At 45.5% G+C, this 12,539-nt stretch overlaps 1 protein-coding gene across 3 annotated transcripts; it reads right to left on the reverse strand.

Annotated features, from left to right (window-relative positions):
* Positions 1-936: 936 nt before the first annotated feature.
* Positions 937-10,659, reverse strand: DNAL4 (dynein axonemal light chain 4). Of its 3 annotated transcripts, XM_075573854.1 has the most exons (6): positions 10,513-10,656; positions 10,087-10,167; positions 9,921-9,991; positions 8,199-8,401; positions 7,617-7,700; positions 937-2,646 (listed from the first exon to the last, which is right to left on the reverse strand). In XM_075573854.1, exons 4-6 carry the CDS (start codon positions 8,268-8,270, stop codon positions 2,482-2,484), a joined length of 321 nt encoding a protein of 106 aa, XP_075429969.1. In that variant the 5' UTR covers positions 8,271-8,401; positions 9,921-9,991; positions 10,087-10,167; positions 10,513-10,656; the 3' UTR covers positions 937-2,481. The 3 variants fall into 3 exon arrangements, with proteins under 3 accessions (XP_075429969.1, XP_075429970.1, XP_075429968.1); XM_075573855.1 differs by lacking the exon at positions 10,087-10,167; XM_075573853.1 differs by lacking the exons at positions 9,921-9,991; positions 10,087-10,167 and having other exon boundaries at positions 10,513-10,659.
* Positions 10,660-12,539: the final 1,880 nt, after the last annotated feature.

Consider the following 12,539-nt stretch of genomic DNA (forward strand, 5'->3'; position numbering starts at 1 on the left):
TTCCAGCTACCCGGACATGGCAACTGAGAAGTAATGTCAGAGTAGATTTTCAGATAAACCTTTCAGCCGGCGTGGGACAGCAGGATTCTATAGCGGAGGTGGGGTGGGCAGGAGCGGAGGTGGGGTGGGCAGGAGCGGAGGTGGGGTGGGCGGGCGCGGAGGTGCTGTGGACGGGAGCGAAGGTGGTGCGGCAGGCGGGAGCGGAGGTGCCGAGGAGGTACTGAGGTGGGGGGAGCGGGAGAGGTGCGGAGGTGGAGCGTGTGGCGGGCAGGAGCGGAGGTGGGCAGGAGTGGAGGTTCACTGTTGGGGTGTGTGTCCAATAGGAACGCTCCGTCTCCTGCTCCGGTCACGTGGTTCCCCGGCGGCTCTTACACACACAGCTGTGGGTAGAACCATTGATTTTGGCTGGGTACCCGTTACCCGTTTCTTTTTTTTTTAAATCGCTACCCGTGCAACACTACCCTGCACCCAATTTTCCAACTCTATCTGTCCATGAAATGTCTGCGAATTCACTGTATAACCCTGTTCTTTTAATGTAACCATGTATTGATAACTCTATGCCCAGGACATACATGAAAACGAGAGGAAACTCTCAGTGTATTACTGCCTGGTAACACATTTTTATAAATGAACCCCCTAAAGAGAATATATAATATGCGTTGGTTCTTCGCAGGATTCTCATGGTCTCCTGAACTTGCTTTCCGTTTGCCATTTTCTAAGAGGTTTGATTGGAAATTCCAAGGAAACCCCCAACCCCCGAAATAAACTCATTAGGACAATCCTAATATATCCCTCCGAATCATGAGCCATGCGAAATCCATTCCATTCCCATTGGAAATGCACCCCCTCCCTCCCGTGTTAGAAGTTACCTTCGCATTATGACGCCACCGGAATTGATTACAAGTTAAAATACAACAGTACATGGAGCTGAAAATATTAAAATAAAAATCCAAGGAAGTTTATTAACGACAATTAGAGCAAACCGGGTTTTTTTTTTTTCCTTCTTTCTTTTAACCAGAGTTCAAATAAAAAGTTCAACGCCGCGTATAAAATCCTTCCAAGAAACATGGCGTCACGTTTCTCCCCCTGAACAAGAGACATGAAGGTTTAGTAGCTGGCAGGCTGCTCTGTGGGGCCCTAACATTCCTGATCTAGTAGTTATGGCTTCTGGATAAATCTATGATGCCCGTCTACATATAAAGAGTGGGGGGGGGGGGGAAGACACACTGCGTTACGGGGAGGGGGAAACTAGCGTGATGGGGGAAACAGCGAGACGGGGGGGGGGGGGAGACAGACAACATTGCTGTGGTATGGAGAAGAGCGAGTGAGTGTGTACAGTATATGTGAGGGAGGGAGGCAGATATTCTCTATATAAAAAAAAAAGAGAGAAGTATGTGCAGGGGAGATATAAAGAAATGAAGAGATTAGAAGGATAGATCCACACGGTAACAATAAATAGTCTCAACAATCTGTCAGGTCACAAAAGTGGTCAAAAGGATATATGGAGGTGTTTATTTCTCACATGGAGCAATAAACACTTCAAAAAAAGAAGAGGGGAAAAAAATATATATTTAAAAAAAAAAAAGCATTTCGTTAGCCACAGAACGGTGTCGTCTATTCATTTTTGATTATTAAGCTCGGATAAGACGGTACAGATACGTGCAGATAGATACATACATTTCTGTGCTGTACCGGTATTTTGACCACACTTATGATCTGACATTACCGACGCTGACAAATTATGAAGAAAATAAGGATATGTTTATTCAATCCATAACCTCCTCCCCCCCACCCCTCCAGTGTCCCGACATTTTGGTCCCCAAAAGGGACCTTCTCCAGGGTGCAGGAATACTCAGCGTTTTGTGGATTGAATAAACACATCCTTATTTTCTTCAACCATTGTCAGCACCGGCATTTAGTGTATATTTTGCCTCGCACGTAACACCTCTCTTCATCTCCAGTTTACGGGAGTGTGTCAAGGTTGAAAAAAGATGGCGGTTGTGGGATGAAATAGGAAAAAAAAAACGTCTGAAAGAAAAAACAGACAGTCGGAAGATTGGAAATGGGTCTGAGCGCCAGCTAAATGCTAAAACCCTGTGCATAAATGTGTCCGGATAATAAAAATCTCTGAGGTGCAGGAGAAGGGAATTAGTTCTGCTTATCGGACCCTTCCCTCCCCATTTGGTTTAGTTGATAGGCTCGGCAACACTGAATTAGCGATGGACGTTCCCAGAATGCATTGCCAGTGCCACATTAAAAGGAGACCAGAAACAGCGCTGGGATCCCAGTCTTCGGAAATAAACCCCTTTGTCGCCAGAGGGGCCGGCCCCTGTGGCTGCTAAGGGGTTACGTGGCTGCTCCCAAACACCCCAAGAGAGAGATATATATATAAAGAGCCCAGCCAATGACCCTTTCCTGAGCGAGCCCTGCGTTAGCGCATCCTGAGTAGAGGGTGAGAGGGGCGTCCGCTGCCGGCGGCCCTCAGGAACACTTCCAGACGCAGATTGCCAGGCTGCCCCCGAAGAACATGTACAGCAAGTTCTTGACTTCGTGCGTGATCTCGAACCCGAAGCCCTCTCCGATGACCACGTGCCACGAGGAGCCAAACTTCTTGTCCATCGTCTCTTTGATCATCTTTGCTGCGTTCTGCGTGGGAGGAGAGATGGGGCGCGTGAGAAATTGCTGGCCACACGCACAGCACTATGCGTTATAGGTTACGCTTGTCGCCCCACTTTGTTACACTGCCCCTTTTGAAGCAGCACTCCTGGGGACAGTGTGTTTTTTTAGGATTGAAGCCGTGGGTCTCTGTAGCTGAACTGCACTGATTTCAGCTGCGGGATCCTCTGCTTCCCGAAATACTTCCCTCGGAAGGGTGTGCCGGAATCTCTATGCAGTTTAAATGTCCTGCGAGCCAATAGGAAGCAGCAAGCCATGAGGTCATGGCTTCTTATTGGCCCGCAGGATGTGGGACAATAAAGCCGCCTTATGTGAACCCAAACTAGCCCAGCCAGAGCTGCTGCCCGCACCCCCTACGGAGGCAAGAATCTCTGGAGGTCCTCAGAGCTGAAACCAGCGCAGTATTCCCAGGACTGCTGCTTTAAGAGTCTCAGAATATGCTCTTGGATCTGCTTCAAGTCACAAAAACAGGATGATAAACCAGAGCTCAAACACGTTGGAACAGCCTTAGATAGCAAAGGTCTCTCAGGGTAATTCAGATCCAGAGTTACTGCTGCCGGCTTTGTTCAGAAATATCAAACACTGCACCGGCTGCAAAACGGAGCAAAACCAGTGCAAAAAAATTGCACCAGCTGGGAGAATGCACTTGGTAAACAGGCCCCTATGTATTAACATAGACGAGCGCCTTACATCTGCTGTTGATGGATGCCACAAAGTTATAGCACCTTAAAAAGAGGCAATCCAAGCGGGCACATTTTTTTTTTAACACAGGTTTGAAGCAGGGGGTCTCCGGAGCAGAACCCCATTCATTTCAGCTCCGGGGACCCCCTACTTTCAGAGATACCTTCGTGGGGGATGCCAGTATCCGTTCCGCCTCGGCTAGCTGGCTTCACATTATGGCGTCGTTTCAAAGCTCCCGCGCCCTGCGGGCCAATAGGAGGCCTTGATGTCACCCGGTGCAGCATCCTATTGGCCGTGTGAGGCGGGAGCTTTAAAAAGCAGAGAGATACTGGCACCCCCTTCGGAGGCAAGAATCTCTGGAAGCAGGGGGTCCCCAGAGCTGAAATTAATGGGGATCAGCTCTGGAGACCCCCCACTTCCATCCTACGCAAAGAAAAAAAATACAATATTTGTTCTGCAGATTACAGTGACAAAAAGCAACTTACAATTTGATCCATCTCGTTATAATATTAAACTGTGTAACTCCCTCTTGGATGCACACGCAGCACAAAGACTTGACGTGAAAAGATGCAAGATGAATTTAAAAAAAATTGCATTGGTTGTGCTCCAAAATTGCCTTCATATATGGGACCCCTGTAAGACTAGATCCACAAAGCTGCATCAAATCTTATAATGGGATGTTCCCCGAGGGCAACGCGTATCCGCAAAGCTAGTTATATGCAAAAACAATGGCCGTTCTATATCTCATATATCAATGTAACATCACGTTATTGTAGCAGAAGGATGTGTTATCTGCCGATAACATGATGTTAAGTATGTCTTAGTGTTACTCTGATCCAGACCCCGAAATAGGGGTTTAACTCACGTGGAGTAAGAGATAAAGAACGTTGTGTTAGTTAATGATACCCAACTGCGGCATTGCCCCCATGCAGACCCGGAGAAAGCCCTATTTCAGGGTCGGGGTGGGAGTAAAGCCAAGTTTACGAAATGACCTAACGTAACGTCAAGTCCCTGTATTAACGTTAACGGACTTTAGTGGATATGCGATGTTATAACACCTGTACCTGGCGCTTAAAAACACTCTGCACAAGAGACGCAAAGTCCATAGGGTAATTACAGTCCTTTGGGAGACCTTCCCCTGGAATCCAAGCTGGTGGAAGTAAGGAAGGGATCCTGGAGTCTGCCCCCCCCACCCCCTCCAACTAGGTTTAGGGCAGTCTATCCCTTTGTAGATCAGTCCCTCTGGATTTTGTTTGTGTACAAGTTTGAAGTGGTTGGAGACACTGTGTCTCCAATCCCCTCTTTATATGGTACACATGTTCTGCCAACCTGCGTTTAAGGGGTCTGCCTGTTCTCCCCACGTATTGAAGTCCGCAAGGGCATTGCAACAAATACACGCAGAATTTACTCCTGCAGCTAATAAATGTGCTAATGTTATAAATTTGGCCAGTGACTATAGATTGAAATGTGTCACATTTTACACTGTACTTACAACCAATACATCTGCCACACACAAAATAGCCTTTCAGATTTGTTAACCATGTGTTGTTGCAATGACCTACTCCAATGTTGGGGCAGCTTGGGGACAACGAGTCATTTAAATTCCTAGCCTTTTTATACACTATTTGTGGAACAGAGGGTAAGAAGGATTTTAACCCAGGGTCTCGGTGAAGAATTCCCCAATGTTTTTTTTAAAGGTTGAGGATTTCTGGGGCCATCCTGTTATACCTAGTAATAAAGGGGATAAATTCTCCATCTTTGTGTTTGGTATTTCTTTTGTCCATACTTACTAATGTGGTCCTATCTATAAGTTTAACCTTAGCAATAGCTTTATCTACTCTCTCTGTATTGTAATCACGTTCTAAAAATTTATTTTTTAATTCAATTACTTGCTGATCATACACGTGTGGTTGTGAGCAATTCCTTTTTAGCCCAAAGCCTGGCTTTGGGGGATGTTATTTATCCATTTGGGATGATGGTGGCTAGATGCCAAAAGGTAAGAGTTGGTATCTACTTCCTTATGATAAGTTTTTGTATGTACCACATTATTCTCCACATATAAGACTAAATCAAGAAAATTTATAGATCATGTATCACTATTGGAGGTAAATCTAATATTGAAAGGATTGGCGTTTAGATGTATTAAGAAAAGAGACAAATCCTCGGGGGTACCTCTCCAGACGCACAGCACATCGTCCATGTATCTCTTCCAGAGCACCAGGTTTGCACCAAACGGGTTACCATTCCAAATGTGGTCCCGTTCCCACATGGCCATGAACAAATTAGCATAGCTAGGTGCAAACCTGGTGCCCATCGCGGTGCCGTGCGTCTGGAGAAAAAATTCGCCCTCATTGGAGAAGTAGTTGTGTTGGAGGATATATTGGATGCCCTCCAAGACAAATGCCTTTAGTTTTACATCTACATTGGGATCTTGTTCCAATGTTTGTTGGACTGCCTTGAGACCAAATTCATGATCAATGATGGTATAGAGAGATACCACATCACATGTCAGAAAGGCTGTTTTGTGTGTGGCAGTGGTTGTAAGTACAGTGTAAAATGTGACACATTTCAATCTATAGTCACTGGCCAAATTTATAACATTGGCACATTTATTAGCTGCAGGAGTAAATTCTGCGTGTATTTGTTGCAATGCCCTTGCGGACTTCAATACGTGGGGAGAACAGGCAGACCCCTTAAACGCAGGTTGGCAGAACATGTGTACCATATAAAGAGGGTAAAGGTTTAAATATAGAATTTGACCTGGCATCTTTTTTGAGGGATTGAATCCCCTTTATAACTTTAGATTTCCTGTTTTTGGCATGTTACATTAATTGTAGCACATAGCGTTTTCAATTATACTGCTTCCATTATCTGTGTCTTCAAACCCCAAGGAGTTAATCCTTGGAGACAAGTTTATGCAGCACAATTAGTTTTAAATGTTATTAGGTACATTGCATTGCAGTTTTAAGGTTACCCAAGCAAGGGTTAAATATCTCGGAGGGTATAAATAGGCAAGAAGTTGACTAGCTCCTCATTCCTTTGACAAAGTGACGTGCCTACGTCACGAAACGCGTTAGGAGGGGAGGAGCATTTTGAGGCTGTCATTAGGGAGTTCCCTCTGTGGTATGAGTCGCGCTTCCGGTGACGTCACGATCTGAGCGCCAGCACACACTGCGGGGAGCAGTGAGACCACATACTTTGCAGTATAGTGTGGAGGGGTGTTGGGAGCGCCGGCATACTATCCACGGCTCTGAGGGAGGTCCCTGCACGATGCGGACAGCACTCTAATGATGTTTTTAGTCTCACTGGTTATGCGAGTATTTTATTGGCTGTTAATTGTTTTTTAATAAATTGTTCGTGCATTCTACAATATTTTATGCATTCCATCTCCCTATGTGATCAACTGAAAGCATTGAGGGACACTTCTGACCATCATTGGATTGCAGAAGGGAGGCAGCTACACGTGGGGTTCGTGGCAGCAATATAGAAGTGGTTCAAGCACAGATTCTCTTCACTGCACCTATACAAGAGACTGATTGTAAGTAGGCATTATTCCTGTCTGTTGGGGAGGGTCCGAGTTCTGAGGTACTGCGCAATGGTGTGCTTTGTCTATCTCCCATAGGAGGAACATCAGGATCCCTTCCTTACTTCCACCAGCTTGGATTCCAGGGGAAGGTCTCCCAAAGGACTGTAATTACCCTATGGACTTTGCGTCTCTTGTGCAGAGAGTGTTTTTAAGCGCCAGGTATCTGCGTTATATTTGCAATTCTGTTACATGTAAGTTTATGAGAGACTTACCCCATGAGACACCTTGTCAGCTTTTGATATCTCCAGCAGGTATCATCATCATCATGAGTAGTAGCACTGTTTATTTTTTCACGAACATATCACTTTTATTTTTTGTATTAGTATTGTCACTGTTTAAATTCACAGTTGTGTAGCACTCACATATATTCAGGTCAAGCGCTGTTTAGTTTAGGGTGTTATTCCACTAGCAGATGTTATAACACCTCATTTATATTGCATTATCACCAACGGACGGTAAAGTTACCGCTTTGCGCAACAAAACGTAGCACGGCTTAACTTTACGTTATTGTCCTTTGAAGATACACGGTTAGTGTTAACGTGACGATAAGTTAGGTTACCGGGGCCTGTTAAATGACTTAACAGAGCTCCGTGGATCTGAGCCTAGGTGTTTCACTGGGTGAGAGGGACACCCTTCCCCTGCAGTGCACTTAAAGCGAGTGTAGTGAAGATACCTCGTTATTGCTGGCGAACTTTTCGCAGGCTGTCACGCAGAGCTCCATGGTCTCTACACGCATCTCTTCCGGCATGTCCGTGTGCTGCAAAGGGAACACACACGATGTAAGGAGCAGGTGCATAGAAACCCTTATGTTACAGGTTTTTTTCGGTTTAATTATTCCGACGCGTTTCTTTGGCCACGAGACTTTAAAGGGGCACCTCCCCTCCCCCTTTTTTTCTACAGGTATGTAAAACAGGGGGTCCCCTGGGCTCCCGCGATACATACTGCTGAAGGTAGCACCAGTACCACCACTTCCAGGGGAGACAAAATGGTGGTTTCCATCTCCCGCGTCACATGTAGCTGACAGGATACAGCGACGTTATCAGTTGCGGCTTTAAAGACCAGAAAATACCGGCACTATCTGCATCGGTAAGTATCTCGGAAAATAAGGGAGTCCTGAAGCTACGAATAGTGTGTTAAATAAATGAGTATACCACCCTACACAGGAAAATACCATCGGAAGCCTTAATGTAACATTTGAAACTGGATGAAGAGGCTCAGGGGCTCCTCCCACCGTGCCAGAGAACGGGTATATTACCCGTATTAACGGAAAGCTGTGGGTCCTTTTATAATCTGCCTCCTCCTTTTTGCTTTCTCCAGGGTCGGCCATGCTGCTCTCTCTTCAAACCCTCGGCAACTGTTCCGCGCTCGAAATCTGGGTCGTTTCAAGCGCTGCTGACTATTTGCAGGAGACGCGGTGGGCTCAGGTGCAGCAGTGGCAGGCGGGACCCGTTTAGATACCTAAGGAGATAGAAGACGATCGACTTTTAGAAAGGGTTGAGGTTTCCCTACACCCTCAATTCCCTGCAAGATACATTTTAGCACCAACATTACTTTGTAGCCCAATTGTATGGCTTTACGTCTCCTTTTTGTAAAATTATTACTTGTCACCACTTTGATTTACATTAAATTGTATTTGTGGACGGTATTTAACCAGGGACGATGCATTGACGATGCAAATTAACCAGGGACGATACAGACTGCAAACATGCTTAGCATAGACAGAAGGCTATCCTAAATAAGAAAACTCAGGCTGTGTAATACGGCAGGCATAAGCTCACCCAGGTCCAGGTTAAAATGGATAAGACACTGTGTGCTCATCTGCATGTCATTTCCCATAATCCCTGGCTGCAGTGTGCTAAGAGATAATGGGGAAAGGCAGGGTTGCAGACCTGTCTGAGACATGAGAACGTGCTCACACGTGGGGTATTTATTTGCTGTACACTGTACGGTTTTTGCAACTCTTTTTTTTATCCAAAGAAAACCAAGGAGCAAATCGGGTGTGAGCCTTTATGAAAATGGACAGGCTAGGTGGGCAAAAAGGCTTTAATTTGCCGTGAAGATCAGCGGTTACTGACACACGAGCAGTTTAAATGTTTTTACTTCCAAGTAATGGAAGCCTAAAAACAAAGCAGCATGGCTACTGCCCAACGTTACCAAGGCGACCGCTGAAAAGGATTCATGTTCAAAGGGACAAAGCCATAATCCCTTTATATGTTACACTGCACTCCTTCAGAACATACACAGGGCACTGCAGGGAGAGGCAGGCTCTCTGGGTATAAACGGGGCTCTAACTCCTTCGTTGCCAGAGGGGTAATATAAACATTGGCAATGGGCAAACGTGTTGAAATTTTCTTTATGGTGTTTGTTTTACATTTCAGAAAAATGTTGGATGCGCAAGTACTTTCAGGGTGGAAAATGTGAGCGTAATGTGTAAAGTGTGGCGGGACACTCTAGATTTGAGGTTATTTTCATGGCGAAAACGTTTTTCTACGTTTTCCGATGGATTATTAGAGACGAATTTTTTTTTATATATTATATATATATATATATATATATATATATATATATATATATATATATATATATATATATCATTTTCAAACTCCATATAAGTTCTGAAATATGCAAAAATTCGTTTTTTTTGCGGCAAAAGCAAACTTTGGCAAAAGTTTCTCATCTAATTAAGTAAAGTCACTTTCCCCAAGGTCACTTTCCCAAGGTCACTGGGATAGAGGAATACAAACCGGGGTCAACTACTTTAAAGGGAACATTCTTACCACTAGGGTTATCTCTCCCCCTTCACCTGCCCTGTCTGTCTCTCTTCCCCCACTCCTTCACCTACCCTCACCACTCCTTCGCCCACTCCACTCCTTCACCCATCCTCTCAACACCTTCGCCCACCCCCTCTTCACGCCTTCGCTCACCCTCTCTATTCCGTACCGATGCTCATTTTTAGCACACCCTCAACCTTACACACCTTATCGCGCCGACAACAGAGTGCACTTCCGATCTAGTAAAAGGTGGTCCATTAAACTCCAGCGGCAGCATCTATAGTGCGCAAGAGGGTGATGCTGTTAAACTCCAAAGGGTATCTGTGTGAATGACCCGTTTATACGTCACCCCATTACACACATCACACCCACCATAGATATAAATGGAATCCGATAGTCTAAAAAGTCCAGCCACGCATCAGCGAACCTACAGACTTTAATGGGGTTCCTCTCCTAAAAGAAAAGATCCCCCCCCCACATAACCGTCAGCAGAATGACTCAATTTACCCCAGAATTGCCAACAGATCCTCCCTAGACTTTAACAGGATCACTCTCACATAAGTGACCCCATAAAAGGGATCAACCTTAATACAAGGCAGATCTCACCCTAAAGTCAATGAATAAGATACATCTGACTCTCACAGTGTCTCCCACTCTCCCTCCTTTATCTTGTTTCTTCCTCTTTATCCACCTATCCTCTCTATCTATATATCCTCTCCAGCCACCTATACTCTCTATCTATCCTTTCTTCCTCTCTGTCCCCATTAGCACCGCAACCCCATCCCCACATTCAGTTACCGGAGCCCCGTGCCGGATCCATGCCTCTCTCTCCCCTTCCCGGTCTCCTCGGGCCTGTAAAGCGTCTGTCCGCTCTCGGTTGCTATGCAGCGGCCCAGGCCTCCCTTAGCAACCGCTCCCAAACCCGGAAGCACAGCCGCCGAGCCTTAAACCCCGCCCCCTCCGCTCCAAGAATGGCCGCCCGCGATTGGTGGGTAGAAGGGGGCCTTCCTCGTGACGTTGTCAGGCGCGGGGTCCTTGAACTGGGTCGCCTAGGAGACGGATCTGCGGTAGCTGTCTACAATACTGCCTAGCCTGTCCCACCATACAGTGTTTTACCCTCGTGTATAACTTTTTTTTTTATATCTAACAACTTGTTATCAGGTCCCTCACATTCTTACACGTGAGCTGTGCCCAAGGATTTATTCAGTCACTTAATATCACTTACCCCATATACTTTAATGGGATCACCTTTTGAACTGCGAGGATCATGTATATAATGTATTTCATTGAATGGGATCACCCAGGGAAATTTCAGGATCACCCCCGTAAATATAAAACCCCATATACTTTAATGGGATCACCTTTTGAAATTTCAGCATCTCCCCCATAAATAGAAAACCCCATGTATTTTAATGGGATCTCCCTCTTATACATATGCTTCACCCATATACATTAATAGGATTATCCTTTAAAATGTCAAGATCACTCCCGACACCTCACTTACCCCATATACTTAAACCCTTGGAAATGTCATGATCCCATATACTTGAACGGGATCACCCTGTAAAAGTCAGGGTTGTCCTTTTATGCACTTTGCTTGCCATGTATACCTTTGATGGGATCAACCAGGAGCTGGCTGGCAAACTCTAGCCCAACCACCTGGCCCAAGAATCAGGCTGCCCACAAACCATTTGAATAATGGAAATGAAATCCCCGGCGCCAATATACAATAGTAGAATAGTAAAGGGTCATACAGATACTAGTATTAGTCCAGCAACAGTGTCCCAGTGAGAAGTGGCAATGTCAAATGGAAAAGAAAAGAAGGGAAATGTCTTTAAAGTCCCAACTTCAAAGTGGCTACAGTGTGGTTTTCCTTCTGTGTGTGTCTTCCCCTAGTCAGAGATGGATACAAAGAGACAACACAACATTGCGCAGTAATCTTGACCACAAATCACTCTCCTGCTAGTATTAGAAATGCCTACTTACAGGAAAAATAGTGATCGTACATGAGATAGAATCTGTGCTCTGATGTGCGTCTTTCTCCCCAGGTTCGCGGCTTGTTATTCAGGATCTGCGTCCCCTCTCTCTGATTAATGCCCACAAACCATACAAAGACGCACAGCACATACACGCACCATACGCACATGCATGTACACACCATACAATAAGCAAGCTCCATACATCACATGCTCAATAAACACGCATACTGTCTCAGATACACACATCATATACGTACCCACATAAGGCACACATGCTAGCTATGTAACTCTATGCTTCCTTGACTTAACCTGCATGACCACTCTTGCGTGATACTTTGTGGTGAAGTCTTAAGGTTTAAGTTACTCTGTTGCTGCGCAAGAGGTTTTCCTAAAGTTTTTATTCATCCCGTTATGGACATTACATGCGGACTATCCAATCAGGAGAATCTCCTCCCCTTCTACATTGGTGGAGACACGTCTGTCGTGACCTCTCCCTGCTCTGTGCGGGTCGCCCTGCAGCGTGTCGGAGGGTTCGTCAGCAGATTTAATCCAAGTTCCAGCGGTGTCACCCGATAATCTTCTCCGGTGCAGGAAACGCCATCTGATCGTCCACTCCGCTGCAGTACAACCCATGTTGGAGTTACATGAAATGCGTAAAAGAACTGCTTTGATGTACGCCTAATACTCACCTGTTACATTGATTGGCACACAACATATGTACTTATTTCACCATGAGCGTTGTGCGCTGTTTTTTCTTCTTTTTCTCCTAGTACCTGAGGGGTGCTGAGCCATCCCTCCTGAACCAGCTGCAGACCATTGTACAGTATATACACATTGTTAAGGTTC

This window comes from Ascaphus truei, chromosome 17 (assembly GCF_040206685.1).
Source record: "Ascaphus truei isolate aAscTru1 chromosome 17, aAscTru1.hap1, whole genome shotgun sequence".
NCBI classification, from domain to species: domain Eukaryota; kingdom Metazoa; phylum Chordata; class Amphibia; order Anura; family Ascaphidae; genus Ascaphus; species Ascaphus truei.